The sequence below is a fragment of the Oryctolagus cuniculus genome, chromosome 1 (assembly GCF_051225735.1).
Source record: "Oryctolagus cuniculus isolate XC-2025 breed Fujian yellow rabbit chromosome 1, ASM5122573v1, whole genome shotgun sequence".
Classification (NCBI taxonomy): Eukaryota; Metazoa; Chordata; class Mammalia; order Lagomorpha; family Leporidae; genus Oryctolagus; species Oryctolagus cuniculus.
The window spans coordinates 3739056-3757420 of NC_142867.1; the positions used below are offsets into that span (position 1 = coordinate 3739056).

General features: G+C 52.6%; 1 protein-coding gene across 2 annotated transcripts in view; it reads left to right on the forward strand.

Moving 5' to 3' along the window:
• Positions 1 to 16913: 16913 nt before the first annotated feature.
• Positions 16914 to 18365, forward strand: part of LOC100350716 (carnitine O-palmitoyltransferase 1, liver isoform) — a 48746-nt gene continuing 47294 nt past the window's right edge. Inside the window, exon 1 of one of the 2 annotated variants that reach the window (XM_089312129.1) lies at positions 16914 to 17066. In XM_089312129.1, coding sequence (XP_089168255.1) covers positions 16971 to 17066 — 96 coding nt within the window. In that variant the 5' untranslated portion in view covers positions 16914 to 16970. The remainder of the gene's footprint in view (positions 17067 to 18365) is intronic. The other variant, XM_051827867.3, reaches the window with a different exon arrangement.

Sequence of the window (18365 nt, forward strand, 5' to 3'; positions counted from 1 at the left end):
TAAACAATAATTTCAAGTGAGAAGTGTGGGGAGCAAACCGGACTAGACTGAGTTACTGGAATTAAGACTTATTCTATGCATCTGCTCTCCCACAATATGGCGCTGGGAGAGAAGTAAACAGCTTCCGCACAGCTGCCTCCAGTTCAACCAATAAACTGTAGGACTTGCTCCTGATTGGAGAGCAGCGTACTCGGCGTGTGGGCAGCTGAGTTAGGATTGGCGGAGGAGGACTATAAAGGAGGAGAGAGACAGCATGCACCGGGAACATCTAAGGGGGAACATCTAGCTGAGGGAACACCTGTGCAGCCCCCGAGAAAGCCGGCCGGCGGTGTGCCACTCCCCTGCGGAAGTGGGGAATGTGGCCAGGGGGAACTGCCCTTCCACGGAGGTGGAAGGGATAGTAGCCAACCCAGGAAGAACCAGCAGCAAACCCGGGGAGGGCCGAGCAGACCAAAGGAACAGCGCAGGGTCCTGTGTCGTTCCTCCACGAAGAGGGGGAGCGACATAATGGTGCCGTGACTTGGATATGAAGCCTAGGCAGGGTTTAGTGTCGTTCCTCCACGAAGAGGGGGAGCGACATAATGGTGCCGTGACTCGGATAGGAAACTTAGGACGGATAGGAAACTTAGGAGGAAAGAAACGGGAAGAACTGGGAAAATATCGGAGAGAGAAACTAGCAAACAGCCTAGGGAAAAGCCGGACGAAAAAGGTGCCGGAAGAAGCTATTGAAAGCCTAGGCATAGACTCAGATACGGACTACGGGGGGAAGCTGGGAGAAATCTCTAAGGTTGAAAGCGAAAGTGAAAGCTAGAACAAACAGACTCGGATACGGACTGTGGGGAGAGGCCAGGAGAAATGAGGGAGGAATATCGTTGGAGGAAAGTTTGGGGAAACATACCGGGTATAGAAAAATGTTAGGGAAATTGAAGCCGCGGGGGGCAGGCCAAGGCGGAAACGAAAGCCACTTTGGGATTCTCAAGTTAGCCTGGGAATAAGGGGCGAAAAGTTAAAACCAGAAGCTGAAACGTAAGCCAGATTGGGATCCGTCTGATTAGCCCGGGGAGCAAAGGACGGGAAGCCAAATCGTGGGGCGGAGATGTAAGCTGGGTTGAATTCGCCAGGCTAGCCCGGGGAACTTAGATTGAATGCTAGTGGTGGAGACGCAGAGAGAGCACGGGGCGTGAATAGATAGGGAACGCGGGGCTGGCGCGAGGCCGTGGTTCAGACGCGAAAGGGTTAAGTGCAAGACCGCGGAGTGTGCGCGCAAAGCCGAGCCGCGCAGATGAGAGAGACGCGGGGCGGAGCCTGCCGGCAGGGCGAGGCGCCGGGAAGCCGCAGGGATAAGAGAAACAGAAGTTTAGAAGTAAAAGGAGAGAAATAGGAATGCTGGAAGATAGAAGTAAAATGGGAGAAATAGGAATGCCCGGAGATAGAGAAATAGAGAAATAGAAAGGCCTCCCCTCAACATGGCAATGAGAGAGCTTGGATTCGGTCTGCCTGATTAAGTGAGGCGATGAGCACCTGCGGGCGGCTAGCAGCTTATGCGCCGCAGGTCACCGAAGACAGGCACGAATTAACATCAGTAAGGCTTCCCCACAATACAACAATTAGGAGGCTTGGATTCGGTCTGCCTGATTAAGGCGGTAAGCACCAGCAAGCAGCTCGACCAGAGTATGAGCTGCAGGTCACCGAAGATAGGCACGAACCAACACTAATAAGTCTCCCCCACAATACGGCAATGAGAAAGCTTGGATTCGGTCTGCCTGATTAAGGCGGTAAGCGCCAGCAGGCGGCTCGACCAAAGTATGAGCCGCAGGTCACCGAACACAGGCACGCATCAGCGCCTAAAAACCTCCTCACAACATGGCGAAGAGAGGACCCGGATTCGGTTTGCCTGATTGATAGGACTTGTAAGAACCTGTGGCAACTCTAGCAAGTAGAGCAGAGTGTGTGCCGCGGGACACCGAAGACAGGCGCGTATCAACGCCAAAAATAAAAAGAAAGGGGGATCTGTGGGGAGCAATCCGGACTAGACTGAGTTACTGGAATTAAGACTTATTCTATGCATCTGCTCTCCCACAATATGGCGCTGGGAGAGAAGTAAACAGCTTCCGCACAGCTGCCTCCAGTTCAACCAATAAACTGTAGGACTTGCTCCTGATTGGAGAGCAGTGTACTCGGCGTGTGGGCAGCCGAGTTAGGATTGGCGGAGGAGGACTATAAAGGAGGAGAGAGACGGCATGCACCGGGAACATCTAAGGGGGAACATCTAGCTGAAGGAACACCTGTGCAGCCCCCGAGAAAGCCGGCCGGCGGTGTGCCGCTCCCCTGCGGAAGTGGGGAATGTGGCCAGGGGGAACTGCCCTTCCACGGAGGTGGAAGGGATAGTAGCCAACCCAGGAAGAACCAGCAGCAAACCCGGGGAGGGCCGAGCAGACCAAAGGAACAGTGCAGGGTCCTGTGTCGTTCCTCCACGAAGAGGGGGAGCGACAAGAAGGAGCCCTCTTCACTGGTGTAGAGAGGTTTTTCTTTCAGGAACACTATGATAAATGGGTTTAGTTGTTGTTGTTGTTTTGTTTTGTTTTGTGTTGTTTTCCAGAATGGTCTTAATTAGCCCTCTCATATATTGACTTTAAAGAAAAACAAACCCAAACTGAGATATTGGGTGGAGTCAGTTGGGAGCTATTATGCTAGTTGCATTTATTTGGGATTTCAGTCTTTGATATTGCTTCTTCAGGTGGCTTGTCTCTGACTACCCAGATTATTTCCACCAGAAATCTGTGAAGTAGAAGGTCAAATCTGAGTGGTGATTTTTAGTTTCCTGTTGTTTATTCATACTATTGATTTTTCTGTTTATTTAAAAATACTGACTTATATGTTATAAAGTCCTAATATATATTTTTAACGTGTTTGAGAGACAGACAGACAGACAAGGGTCGATGAGAGAAAACTCCCATTCGTTGGCTCACTCCCAGTGCCTGCAACAGCCAGGGGACCACAGCTGGGAGCCAGCTCAGGCCTCCCGTGTGTGAGGCAGGAGCCTGCCTGGTTGAGCCGTCACTGCTGCCTCCCAGGTCCCCGTTACCAGGAAGCGGGAGCAGGAAGTTGGACCAGGTGCTCTAACGTAGGCCCCTGCACCCTAATCAGCAGCTGTCATTAAGCCCAGTGCTTGCCCAGTTCTAATATTAAAGTCTCTGCTTATCTGATTCCGGTGTTTGCTGCTTCTCTTGAGTTTTCATTCATGATGGCTGGTTCCTCATATATTTTCTGGGTTGTTTTCTGATTGTTTGTTTGTTTTGTTTTTTGTTTTTACTATATATTATAATCACTGGAACTTGAGCGTGTTACCGAAAACTTGGTCCCTGTCTCAGAATAACAAAGAAAAGGTTTGAGGGTAAAGGAAAGAGAAAGTTTAATCTATCAACAGATGAGGCAACTGAAGAACCATTGTCCTGCTGTGGGGAGGACAGCCTGCGGTTCTTACAGAGGCCCTAAGGAGGCTGGGCCACAAGCCAGACGCAGGTCTGATAAGGGCATCTTGCGCAATCATCAATCATCGCAGTTCTGTTCCGCGGGGAAACTTGCTTGTTGATGGCTTTCCTTTATCACAAGGAGGGTGGAGTGGGACACAGTCCACTATCTGGCTGAGATCAGAAAAAAGCAAAGAACTTCAGTGTTTATTAATCAGGATGAAGCCCACGTAGGCCAGAGCCATCTGCCCTTACTTTGCATCGTCACAGTAAATTCAACCCTCCTCACACTGAACGGGGAGGGTCAGCGTTCTTGGCACCGCAGCTGGGTTTTCCAAGGTCGGGTTCTGGAGTTCACAGCAGGCGTTATTTATCTGTTGAACAGAGGCTTTAGTCAACCAGGGGCTCAGTGGTTTGCTTTTGTTCTTCAGAATGTGAAAAGAAAAGTCTGGGTACAGGCACTCCCCGACCTTGACCTTGACCTTGACCTTGGCGTGGGGACGCATTCCTTCAGAGACAGTTTGCTTCTGCCTGGAGCTAGGTGGCTCTTCCAATTTGTACAACTTAAAATTTCGACTAAATGTTTTGTTTTTATGTGTGTGTGAATCTGGATTTGAAACCTAAGTAAGCGTTTCCCTCCTCCCACTAACCCCCAGGGGCGTCCTCATCCTGGTCTACAGGGCGTGCTTTCCTGGCTCAGTCCTTCCCTGGGTGGAATCCCTCTGCTGTGCTGGCTTTCTGTGTAGACCCGGGAGCTGCCTGCCTCCAAGCTTTGGGTTGAGAGTGAGCGTTTGGGGCACTGCCTGGCAGCCCATGCGCGCTCCTGGAGTTGTTTGCCTTTGTTTGTTATAGTTGTTCTCATCCCCCTTCCCCTCCAGGCAGGTAGAGGCAAAGCCTTTGGCGGTTAGCCTCAGCAGACGCCCAGAGGCAGCTGCCCGCGTTAGCTTTAACTTGTCCTTCTCAATTTTTTCTCCTTTTATTTTTTTGCCTTTTGAGAAGTTTCCTTACTTTTTTATAGCTTGAACATACATCTAAAATGTTTTAAATATTTAATTCAATGTTGTGAAATGTTTTTCTTAAGAAGGTGATTTGTCAGGGTGGCCAATGAGTTCAGTTCATCTCAGGTCATTTAAAAATTAATTTTGGCCCGGTTGCCTCTCTTCCAGGCCAGCTCTCTGCTATGGCCTGGGAGTGCAGTGGAGGATGGCCCAAGTGCTTGGGCCCTGCACCCCATGGGAGACCAGGAGAAGCACTTGGCTCCTGGCTTCGGACCAGCGCGATGCGCCGGCCGCAGCGCACCAGCCACGGCGGCCATTGGAGGGTGAACCAACGGCAAAGGAAGACCTTTCTCTCTGTCTCTCTCTCTCACTGTCCACTCTGCCTGTCAAAAAAATTAATTTTGGGGGGCCAGCGCTGAGGCACAGCGGGTTAACGCCCTGGCCTGAAGCGCCAGCATCCCATACGGGTGCTGGTTCAAGACCCAGCTGCTCCACTTCTGATCCAGCTCTCTGCTGTGGTCTGGGAAAGCAGTGGAAGCCTGCATGCGTGTGGGAGATCTGGAAGAAGCTCCTGGCTCCTGGCTTCAGCTCCGGCCATTGCGGCCAATTGGGAGCGAACCCATGGATGGAAGACCTCTCTCTCTCTCTCTGCCTCTCCTTCTCTCTCTGTGTAACTCTGACTTTCAAATAAATAAATAAATCTTTTTTAAAAAATTAATTTTGGGGGGCCAGCATTGTGGCATAGCAGGTAAAGCTGCCACCTGCAGCGCCGACATCCCATATGGGCACCAGTTCAAGTTCCATCTGCCCCACTTCCAACCCAGCTCCCTGCTGATGTGCCTGGGAAAGCAGCAGCAGATGTCCCAGGTGCCTGGACCCTGCACCCATGTGGGAGACCCGGACAAAGCTCCTGGCTCCTGCCTTTGGACCATCCCTGTTCTGGCCATTGACAGCCATTTGGGGAGTGAACCAACTGATGGAGGATCTCTCTTTCTCTCTCTCACTCTCTCTCTTTCTTTCCCTTTCTCTCTTTGTACTCTGCCTTTCAAATAAAAAAAAATTTAAAGATTTATTTATTTGTTTTTTTGAAGATTTATTTATTTATTTGAAAGTTGGAGTTACACAGAGAGAGAAGGAGAGACAGAGAGACAGAGAGAGAGAGGTCTTCCATCTGCTGGTTCGTTCCCCAAATAGCCACAACGGCTGGAGCTGCACTGATCCAAAGCCAGGAGCCAGGAGCTTACTCCGGGTCTCCCACGTGGGTTCAGGGGCCGAAGCACTCGGGCCATCTTCCACTGTTTTCCCAGGCCATAGCAGAGAGCTGGATCGGAAGTGAAGCAGCCAGGTCTTGAACCGGCGCCCATATTGGATGCTGGCACTGCAGGTGGGGCTTTACCCGCTAGGCCACAGCACCAGCCCCTCAAAAAATTTTTTTAAATTAATTTTTACAAAAAATTTAAATTTATTTTATTTATTTGAAAGGGGGAAAAAAGAGAGGAGAGAGGTCTCCCATCTGCTTCAAGTGTCCCAGATGGGGCTGGGACAGACTGAAGCCAGGAGCCAAGAAAAACACATGGGTATCAGGGACCCGAGGACTTGCACTGTCACCTGTTGCCTCCCAAGGTGTGCGTTAGCCGAAAGCTGGAATTGGAAGCAGAACTGAGAGTTACGCCCAGGAACCACAGTATGGGATACGGACGCCCGAGTGTTGTCTTAACCTCTAGGCCAAATGCTCACCCTGTCCTGCCTTTTCAACCACCAAGACTCTCACATTCAGGGACACCATGTGCCTGAGCTAAGGGAACTCGGCACAGGCGTTGTGGGTATTTCTTTGAACAGTATTATCAGTGTTTTGGCAAGCACCAGGGCAGGATGACCTAAAAAGTGTGGCAAGGTTGCCAGCCTGCCAGCACTGAAACAGCTGTGCCTGGAGGACAGTGTCTTGTCTTTTTGCTTTTTAAGAGATTTACTTATTTGAAAGGAAGAGTTACAGAGAGAGAGAAAGGAATCTTCCATCTCCTGCTTCACTCCCCAAATGGCTGCAACAGCCAGGGCTGGGCCAGGCTGAAGCCAGGAGCCTGGAGCTTCATCCAGGTCTCTTACGAGGGTGGTAGAGGCCTGAGTACTTGGGCCATCTCCACTGTTTCCCCAGACCATTAGCAGGGAGCTGGATCAGAAGTGGAGCAACCGGAACCAGAACCCATACTCATATGGGACGCTGGTGTCACAGGTGCCAGCTTAACCTGCTGCACCACAGTGCTGGCCTGAGGACAGTATCTGTACTAGAACAGTGCTCCTTCGGGCAGTCACGAAGCCCCGAGTGACGGCTGTGGGTGTGCTTTACCCAGCAACAGTCAGGCGGACTGATGACATGGAGCAGGCAAACACGCAACACAGGAGCGTGTAGACCCTGTGTGGTGCTGACACAGGAGCGTGTAGACCCTGTGTGGTGCTGACACAGGAATGTAGACCCGTGTGTGACACAGGAGCGTGTAGACCCTGTGTGGTGCTGACACAGGAACACAGACCCGTGTGTGACACAGGAGCGCGTAGACCCTGTGTGGTGCAGACACAGGAGCGTGTAGACCCTGTGTGGTGCTGACACAGGAATACAGACCCGTGTGTGACACAGGAGCGTGTAGACCCTGTGTGGTGCTGACACGGGACACAGACCCGTGTGTGACACAGGAGCGTGTAGACCCTGTGTGGTGCTGACACAGGACACAGACCCGTGTGTGACACAGGAGCGCGTAGACCCTGTGTGGTGCAGACACAGGAGCGTGTAGACCCTGTGTGGTGCTGACACAGGAATACAGACCCGTGTGTGACACAGGAGCGTGTAGACCCTGTGTGGTGCTGACACGGGACACAGACCCGTGTGTGACACAGGAGCGTGTAGACCCTGTGTGGTGCTGACACAGGAACACAGACCCGTGTGTGACACAGGAGCGTGTAGACTCTGTGTGGTGCTGACACAGGACACAGACCCGTGTGTGACACAGGAGCGTGTAGACCCTGTGTGGTGCTGACACAGGAATACAGACCCGTGTGTGACACAGGAGCGTGTAGACTCTGTGTGGTGCTGACACGGGAATGTAGACCCATATGGGATGCTGGCACTGCAGACAGAGGCTTTACCTATGAGGCACAGCACTAGGCCCTAGTTTCAGTGGTTTAACTTAGAAATGATGCAGACATTTCATGAATGTCTGTTACTAGATTTAACATACCATGATTTTTATGTCGTTACTGAATAAGATTTGTGAAAGTCTGGCAGGCTCATCTGTGCACCCTCCTCGCATTCACATTCCCCTGGTGTATTCATTCCTAGCAGTTGTGCTTGAACTACATTGTACACAAAACTGTTTGAATTGGCTCAGAAAAATGTCACCCCAACACATGCCACTTTGGTACACTGAGTACTTTGAGCCAATATCACTTGAAAAGTAAAAAATGCTGGGAGAGACTTTCTCTGGACTCCCCTGTCTGCCCAAAGATATGCCCTCCATAGGGCTCTGTCGGGGTCTCCAGCCCGAGACTGGCCTCTGACCAGCAGGGGCAGCACAAGCACTCCTGACGAGGTGGACGGAAAGGTGAGGTCGACAGGTCAAGAACACTGCAGGCACCCGTGAGTTCTGTGGAAGCAGGAACCGCTTTATTGAGGAAGCGTACAGGCTTATAAAGCTCACGAAGGACATGCGCAGTAGGGGAGCCAACCAGCAAGAAGGTCGTGCAGGCGTGGGTGGGCCACGTACAGGGGCATCTCAAGCAAAGTACAGGGATCACGCACTGTCCAGGCGTCTGGAACCAAAGCTCACCTACTCCTGCCGGTGGTCTGATCTTAACCACAGCAGCCGCAAACACGCCAGGAGCATCCGCCAGGCGCCATGTGTAGTGGAGGTTTTAGGCAGTGCCCAGCAGGGCTCGGCTGCCATCAGGTCTCACCTGGTGCCGTCATCTGGTGACAGCCCAGACAAGTGTCAGAGACAGCACAGAAGCACAGAAATGTTGAACATGGTTCTCCCCACTGTTCTTTAAAACTTCCACGACTGAGTGTGTCATACAATTTATTTATTTATTTATTTTAAAGATTTTATTTATTTATTTGAGAGGTAGAGTTACAGACAGAGAGAGGGAGAGACAGATGGAAAAGTCTTCTATCTACTGGTTTACTCCCCAAATGACCACAATGGCCAGAGCTGAGTCAATCTGAAGCCAGGAACCTCTTCCGGGTCTCCCACGTGGGTGCAGGGACCCAAGTGTTTGGGCCATCCTCTACCCTTTCCCAGGCCACAGCAGAGAGCGGGATTGGAAGAGGAGCAGCCAAGACCAGAACCAGCACCCATATGGGATGTTGGTGCCGCAGATGGCTGGCCACAGCGCCAGCCCCCATCATACAATTTATTTTCATTGTGCAGTCCACTCTTTTTTTTTTTTTTTAAGATTTATTTATATATTCGAAAGTCAGAGTTACACAGAGAGAGGAGAGGCAGAGAGAGACAGAGAGAGAGGTCTTCCATCCAATGGTTCACTCCCCAGATGGCTGCAATGGCTAGAGCTGCACCAATCCGAAGCAAGGAACCAGGAGCTTCTTCTGGGTCTCCCACATGGGTGCAGGGGCCGAAGGACTTGGGGCATCCTCCACTGCTATCCCAGGCCACAGCAGAGAGCTGGATCGGAAGTGGAGCAGCCGGGTCTTGAACTGGTGCCCATATGGGATGCCGGGGCTTCAGGCCAGGGTGTTAACCCGCTGAGCCACAGCACCAGCCCCATGCATTCCACTCTTTTACAGTGTTTGCAGCTTTATGATCTTACATAAGGTGACTTGAGTAACTTTGGGGAAAGTGGAATGAAAAGATACGCGTATTTTGGTGCAAAAAAATCTTGAGATCCATACATATCAAGGGTCTTCAGAAAGTTCCCTGAAGACGCATATCATGAAAAAGTATGTGGGGCCAGGCACTGTGGTGTGGCAGATTAAGCTGCTGCCTGTGGTACCGGCATCCCATATGGGTGCCAGTTCAAGACCCGGTTGCTCCACTGCTGATCCAGCTCCCTGCTGGGAAAGCAGCGGAGGCTCAAGTGCTTGGGCCCCTGCACCCATGTGGGAGACCTGGAAGAAGCTCCCGACTCCTGGCTCAGCTTGGCCCAGCCCCAGCCCTTGTGGCCATTTGGGGAGTGAACCAACAGATAGAAGACCACTCTCTCTGTCTCGTCTCGTCTCTCTCTCTGTCTCTTCACGCTCTCTCTCTCTCTCTCTCTCTCTCTCTCTCTAACTCTGCCTTTCAAATAAGTAAAATAAATCCTTAAAAAAAAGTATTCATGCATTTTGAAATCTTTTGTACCAAAATAAACACAGTTTCATCCCATTTTCCCACAAACTTTTTGAAATGCCTTTGTGTATGTAAGTGACAAAAAGCTTGTTTTGACACATTGTGAAAGGAACATGAGGCTGTCAGAACCAAAATGCAGATGTCGGCCCTAAGCCAAAGATGAGCAACTGAAGCCTGAAGGTTGTGAAGGGGAGGCTCAGGCGCAGGGTCCCTGATTTAGCCATCACAGGAGACCTGCCGGACACACAGCACACAGGCCCTCAGGCGCAGGGCTCCCTGATTTAGCCATCACAGGAGACCTGCCGGACACACAGCACACAGGCCCTCAGGCGCAGGCTCCCTGATTTAGCCATCACAGGAGACCTGCCGGACACACAGCACACAGGCCCTCAGGCGCAGGGCTCCCTGATTTAGCCATCACAGGAGACCTGCCGGACACACAGCACACAGGCCACTACAACCTAGTACAAAAAGTACTTCTTTCTTTTTTAAAAGACTTATTTTATTATTTATTTGAAAGTCAGTTATACAGAGAGAGATGGAGAGGCAGAGAGAGAGGTCTTCCATCTGCTGGTTCACTCCTCAGTTAGCCGCAATTGCCAGAGCTACGCCAATCCGAAGCCAGGAGCCAGGTACCTCCTCCTGGTCTCCCATGCAGGTGCAGGGGCCCAAGCACTTGGGCCATTCTCCACTGTCTTCCCGGGCCACAGCAGAGAGCTGGACTGGAAGAGGAGCAACCGGGACCAGAACCGGTGCCCATATGGGATGCCGGTGCTGCAGGCGGAGGATTAACCAAGTGAGCCACGGCAACGGTCAGCTCTGCCTTTCAAATCAACAAATAAATCTTAAAAAAAAAAAATACTTCTATAAGAACAGTTGCCTAACTGCAGTCTTCCACCTCTGATAATGTCACCCTGGTTATTATTCACTATGGCCAAAGATTATTGTTTCAAGATATTTGCTAGAGTCCTCCTCGTATTTGCCTGGTGAACTTCTTTCCTCAGCCTCTCGCAGCCTGCCTGCCCTGCTGTGCATTCCCACTGCAGTGCTCTGCGACTCAAGGTTCTTCGGAGAATCTGATTGATTTTTGGTTGCCAACATCTAGACAAAATGCTCTTGCGTTATAATCAACGCTGACAATTCTGGAGGCATTCATGTTTTTAATTTTTACCAACAATTTACAATCTAGCTTTACTCACCAAAGAGTATTTCAGATCACATGAACTAAAAGGCATTTGAATTAGTTTATATTTTTCAGAGAGAATATTTTATCTAAGTCCTTTTTCTTCTTTAAATTAATTAAGTAGAGCAACTTATAAATTTTGGCAACATTGTCCAGAGATGAAAAGTATCACATACACAAAGTACACACACACACATATATACACACACATACACACACACTCACAGACACACACAGACACACACACAGACACAGACACACACACACATACACACAGACACACACACATACACAAACACAGACACATATACACACACTCACACACATACACACACATACATACACAGACACACGGACATACACACATACACAGACATACACACAGACACATATACACACATACACATACACACACATACACATACATACACACAGACACATATACACACATACACATACACACATACACATACATACACACACATACACAGACACACACATATACACATACACACTCACAGACACATACACATACACACACTCACACACACATACATACACACACATTCACAGACACACATACACACTCACAGACACACACATACACACACACATATATACAAACACAGACACATATACACACATACACACACATACACACACATACATACACTCGCAGACAAACACACTCACACACATATACATACACACATGCACACTCACAGACACACACATACACACTCACACACATACACAAACACAGACACATATACACACAGACACACACAGACACAAACACAGACACATATACACACGTACACACACTCACACACACATACACACACACACACACACACACAAGACACACATGCATATAGAGGCAGACCTTTCAACTTCCACTCTAAAACTCTTGCCATGTGCCAAGTCCAGTGATTCAAGACGTACTAGCAGGGGACAAGATGAAGTTACCTGTTCAGATGGCCATTGCTTTTCATCTATTTTTGGGGAAAGCCTTTAAGATTTTTTTCTTTGCTTAATTTCCAAATAGTTCTATTTTCTACCTTGTTTCACTGATGCGTCTTTCCTTTATAAGTACAACTCTAGGGCTGCCTGGCAATTGAAGGACTGATCGTCTAAAATGAGGAAAAAAAGGAAAGGGGGGCCGGCGCTGTGGCATAGCGGGTAAAGCCACCACCTGCAGTGCCAGCATCCCATGTGGGTGCCGGTTCGAGTCCCGGCTGCTTCACTTCCAGTCCAGCTCTCTGCTGTGGTCTGGGAAAGCAGTGGAGGATGACCCAAGTGCTTGGGCCCCTGCACCCACCTGGGAGACCTGGAAGAAGCTCCTGGCTCCTGGCTTCAGATGGGCACAGCTCCGGCTGTTGTGGTCAACTGGGGAGTGAGCCAGCATGCCTCTCCTTCTCTCTCTGTATAACTCTGACTTTCAAATAAATAAATAAATATTTTAAAAAAGAAAAGAAAAGAAAGGACAAGTATACAATGTAAATTTTTTATGGAGAGTTTCAAAATAGCCAACTCAATGCCAGGAAGTGTATTTTGGAGTCTGCTTTGGTTGCGTAGGCGGCCTTGTCACCTTATCTCGCTCACCTCGTTTCTTAACTACATTACTGATTCCAGGGAGGGGCCCATTAAGGAAGAGAGCAAAGTAAGCATTCTCTCAGCTTGCTGAGGTTTTGGTTTTTGACTTTTTTTTTTTTTTTCAGCCCATGCAGGGCGTACATGCCTGTAGATCCAGAGTCTAACAGGATAAATGTGGACCAGTGTAGGGGGACCAGTGAATCCTTACACTATGGCAAGAAATACGTGACTCACCCCCTAGGGAATAAGCCCTCCGAGCCCCCGTTTCATTGTCTCCTGGGCTTACAGTAGCAATGCACTCTTGGGCCAGTATTGTGGTATAGCGGGTTAAGCCACCATCTGTGATAACCACACCCAACATGGGTGCCAGTTCGACCCAGTTCTCTGCTATGGCCTGGGAAAGCAGTGGAATATGGCCCCAGTACCTGGGCCCCTGCACCCACATGGGAGACCCAGAAGAAGCTCCTGGCTCCTGCCTTTGAGCTGGCACAGCCCAGCCATATGGGGAGTGAACCAGAGGATGGAAAACACAGTCTGGCTGGGGCCGTGGCTCACTTGGCTAATCCTCCACCTGCGGCGCCGGCACACCAGGTTCTAGTCCCGGTTGGGGTGCCAGTCCTGTCCCAGTTGCTCCTCCTCCAGTCCAGCTCTCTGCTGTGGCCCGGGAGTGCAGTGGAGGATGGCCCAGGTGCTTGGGTCCTGCACCCCATGGGAGACCAGGAGGAAGCGCCTGGCTCCTGGCTTCAGATCGGCGCAGCACCGGCTGTAGCCCACCGGCCGTAGCAGCCATTTGGAGAGTGAACCAATGGAAGGAGGACCTTTATTTCTCTTTCTCTCTCTCACTGTCTAACTCTGCCTGTAAAAAAAACAAAAACAAAAACAAAAACAAAACACAGTCTGTGTCTTTTCCTTTCTCTGTGTAATACTGACTTACAAATAAATTTTAAAATCTTTAAAGAAAATAGCAGTGCTTGCCGGCGCCACGGCTCACTGGGCTAGTCCTCCGCCTAGCGGCGCCGGCACCCCGGGTTCTAGTCCTGGTCGGGGCGCCGGATTCTGTCCCGGCTGCCCTCTTCCAGGCCAGCTCTCTGCTGTGGCCCGGGAGTGCAGTGGAGGATGGCCCAAGTGCTTGGGCCCTGCACCCCATGGGAGACCAGGAGAAGCACCTGGCTCCTGCCATCGGATCAGCGCGGTGCGCCGGCCGCAGCGCGCCGGCTGCGGCGGCCATTGGAGGGTGAACCAATGGCAAAGGAAGACCTTTCTCTCTGTCTCTCTCTCTCACTGTCCACTCTGCCTGTCAAAAAAAAAAAAAAATAGCAGTGCTCTCAGTCTGTGTATTAGCTGTGTTAGCACAGCACTGGGTGTACAGCTTGGACATAGCTGGTGTCTGGGGCGAGGGTGGTGCTTCCAGGTGTCCAGAGGGAGCAGACACACCAGCCATGTAAGTGTGTAAATGTGTTCACCTTTCTGTAAGGACTTTCGTGCGGCAGCCTGAGATGGGCTTGCCCAGTAGGGCCCTTGTCTGTTGTTGAACAGGTGCCTTGTTGCTGTCGTTGAATGCTGTGTTCTGAGAGTTGTGTGGGAGAGGGAAGTGCCATGACGCATTATTGGAGCCCAGTCTCCACAGGTGTTGCACGGTGGGGCCACTTGATCCACTTGATCTTGAACTGTGACCTCCGGACTGTAGGCTGAATAAACCTTTTCTTTCCAGGAAGCTCCTCTCAGCAGTGTCTGGCCTTTAGCTTAGAGCAGAGATGGCGCTGCCTTGTCCCCGGAGTTCACCCTCGCATTTCAGTATTTCCGTTTCCTCTGCGTGCGAAGGAGGCAGCAGGCGATGGAGTCCTCAGGTCCCTGCCACCCACATGGGAGACCAGGATGGAGCTCTGGGTTCCGGCCTTGGCCTGGTCCAGCCCTCGCTGGTGCTGTGATTTGGAGAGTAAATGGTGACTGGGAAATACCCACCACACCTTTGCCTTTCAAATAAAAAAAATACTTAGACAATTTTGGATTGCACTCCCCCCAATCCGAGACTATGGGTTTGCCAGGAACATGATTTCCTTGCTGGGATTATCTTTGGCTCTGTGGCCTGTTTAGCCCACAACAAAAGCTGTCCCACTGTGGCAGCAGCAGTCTCCCTACTGCAGTGGGTTAGGCCACAAGTGTAAGCGCAGCAGTGCGTTCTGGGTGTCTCCTCACTCTCCCCACATTCAGACCCTGGACTGACCTGGGATTCCCCGGGGATGTGCCCTTGCCCGTGCCCTCTTCATGTGGTGTCCTGCCTGGCTCACTGCCAGCTGCCAGAGTGCAGAGCAGGCTGGTGGAGCATGCCATGCACACCCCTGTCCCCACCTGAGCAGGAATCCTGAGAACAAAGCATGAATAGGGAGCTCCTTGCAAGAATAAACGTGTTTTTTTTTTTCAAAAATTTATTTATTTATTTGAAACAAGTTACACACAGAGAGAAGGAGAGAGAGAGAGAGAGAGAAGGTGAGAGAGAGAGAGAGAGAGAGAGAGAGAGGTCTTCCATCCGCTGGTTCACTCCCCAGCCGGCTGCAACAGCCAGAGCTGTGCTGATCTGAAGCCAGGAGCCAGGAGCTTCCTCCAGGTCTCCCACGTGGGTGCAGGGGCTCAAGCACTTGGGGGCCATCTTCCACTGCTTTCCCTGGACCATTAGCAGGGAGCTGGATTCAAGTGGAGCAGCCGGGACTCCCCCCATCGACCAGATGGGATGCTGGTCTCACAGGCAGCACTTCACCAGCTGTGTGACCAGCTGTGTCTCAGTGCCCCACCCCCTTGTCACCAGCTGTGTCTCAGTGCCCCACCCCCCTGTCACCAGCTGTGTCTCAGTGCCCCACCCCCTGTCACCAGCTGTGTCTCAGTGCCCCACCCTCCTGTCACCAGCTGTCTCAGCACCCCACCCCCTTGTCACCAGCTGTGTCACCAGCTGTGTCTCAGTGCCCCGCCCCCTTGTCACCAGCTGTGTCTCAGTGCCCCACCCCCTTGTCACCAGCTGTGTCACCAGCTGTGTCTCAGTGCCCCACCCTCCTGTCACCAGCTGTCTCAGCACCCCACCCCCTTGTCACCAGCTGTGTCACCAGCTGTGTCTCAGTGCCCCGCCCCCTTGTCACCAGCTGTGTCTCAGTGCCCCGCCCCCTTGTCACCAGCTGTGTCACCAGCTGTGTCTCAGCGCCCCACCCCCTGTCACCAGCTGTGTCACCAGCTGTGTCTCAGTGCCCCACCCCCCTGTCACCAGCTGTGTCATCAGCTGTGTCTCAGTGCCCCACCCTCCTGTCACCAGCTGTGTCATCAGCTGTGTCTCAGCGCCCCACCCCCTGTCACCAGCTGTGTCTCAGTGCCCCACCCCCTGTCACCAGCTGTGTCTCAGTGCCCCACCCCCTGTCACCAGCTGTGTCATCAGCTGTGTCTCAGTGCCCCGCCCCCTTGTCACCAGCTGTGTCTCAGTGCCCCGCCCCCTTGTCACCAGCTGTGTCACCAGCTGTGTCTCAGCGCCCCACCCCCTGTCACCAGCTGTGTCATCAGCTGTGTCTCAGTGCCCCACCCCCTGTCACCAGCTGTGTCACCAGCTGTGTCTCAGTGCCCCACCCCCTGTCACCAGCTGTGTCAGCGCCCCACCCCCTTCAGCTGTTCTTTAGGAAGAGCCGCTCAGGGCTGGAGAGCGGCCTCAGGCTCTGGGCTTCCTTCAAGACAGCCGACTCAGTATACAGGATGGTCATCCTTGCACAGATTCCTTCCGCCAGTGCCCTCCTTTGGCTGTCTAACACCTGCTAAAGTTAGCTATGGGGTAGGGGCGGCCCCTGTCCCCGAGGGCCAGGTGTCCATTTCCATTCTGCTCTGGTTATGGGCAAGTCAAGTCCCCCACTTGCAACAGCGTCCTCCAGGTCACGTCTGCTCCAGCCCAGGAACCCAGAGCGCGGGTCCCAGTGCATGCAGGCTGTGGTGGGGCTGACGGACAGGATCTGGGGTCCGAGGGGGTGATCACGGTGACCTTGAGCTATTCCGATCTTTCTAGGAGCATTCTGGGCGTCTGCGTCTGGTATTAACCCCTAGAGATCAAAACGCCCGACGCTTCACCAGCTGTGTCTCAGTGGCTGGCAGCACCCTGGGGCTGCAGTAGACTATTGGTAAGCTTCTGTGAAGTGAACGAGTGAGTACTGTGCTCAGACGATTGGCCCCGTATCTCTTACTAACGAGGGAGGAAATTCGTTGTCCCTCCGTTAAATAAATGAGTTTCTGGAGGGACAGGCACCACAGCTGACGCTGACATGGCGCCTGCTCCTACCGAGGAGTGCTCTAACCGTCCCCGCCTTCGCTGGTTAAGCTTTATCAAGACTCCAGGGCAGCTTTAATAATTCTGCTACTCAGCCAGCCAATGGGCTGCGGGCGGCCTCGCCTACAGCCAGCCCTGCCCGGGCCCGCCGGCTCGTCCTCCGCAGGTGCCGCCGCCGCGCCGTGCAGCACCGACTCGGTAAGGCTGGGCTGCGCGGGCGGGCGGGCGGGCCGGGGGCGGGGGGCGCGCTGCGGCACCGGGCCCAGGCAGGGACGCCGGCGGGGTCCGGATGCTGCGCGGCTGGGCAGCGTAGGAGCGGGGCGCCCAAGGGAATTCCAGCATCTTCGCGTGGCGGGATTCGTGGAGAACTCAAAACCAGAGCGGGGCGCGACTCGTCTGTGCCCTTTAGGGGTCAGTCAGCCCGCGGGGTCCGCCCTGTGCGGGGCGGAAGGACGCTCGGCCCCCGGCTGGGCGCGGCGCCGCCGACCCTCTCCCCGCCGCGCAGCGGTCAGGTCGCGCAGTGGGCGCGGGGCTCCCAGCGCAGCCCGAGCGCGACGGTGAGCAGGACCGGGCTCTCCCCGCAGCTTCCGCCGCCGGTCGCGGGCAGGTGGGCGCGAGAGGCTGCCAAGGCCGCGCCAGCCCCGGAGAAGGCGTGGGGCTCCGGAGCCCAGTGGGCCAGGGCGGCACCGCGGCCTGAGCCCGGAGCGGCCGCTTTCCTCGTGCGCCGGCGGCAGTCCTGCTTTGCTTCTTGGAAGCGGAAGGAAACGCAGATGAAGGCTCATCTTACTTTTTTAAAACGAAAATACTGTCAAGAGATAAAAACCCCAAGTAACTATCTGATTAAGCACAGAGCCGCGCTCCCAACAGGTCCCCCCTTCCCAGCAGGTTTTGTAGGAAACTGGTGACTTAGTGAGTTACTGAATAAAATGAAAGGCAGTTTAACCTTTTGAGGCATGGATTTTGCTGCGCAGGCCTCCCGGTTCTGGTCACTCTGTTAAGGTAGCTAAGTGCACATGAGCCTGTGTGTGTGAGGGGCTGAAGAAAACGGGAAGAAACTGAGAATTTTTAAAGAAAATAAATTCTCGTGTAATGAAACGAGGACACAGGCCCTGAAAACAGAGCAGCAAGTACACCTGCCGTCAGAGCCCTTGTCCTGTGACCCTGCTAGGTGGGCTGCAGCCTCCCCTGCCCTGCACCAAGGAGACGTTCCGTCTGATGAATTCCTGGGAAGGTTTTTGGGAACTCTAGACCCAGAAACTCCCTACCTGTAATTTTGCACAAGGGAGAAGAAAGGGGGACCCACACTCATGTCCATAAAAAGTCCAGTCAGGGGGCCGGCGTTGTGGCATAGCCGGTTAGGCTGCCACCTGCAGTGCCGGCATCCCATATGGGCTCTGGTTGGAGTCCTGGCTGCGCCACTTCCAATCCAGCTGCCTGCTGGTGTGCCGGGGAAAGCAGCAGAGGATGGCCCACTGGCCCAAGTGCTGGGGCTGCACC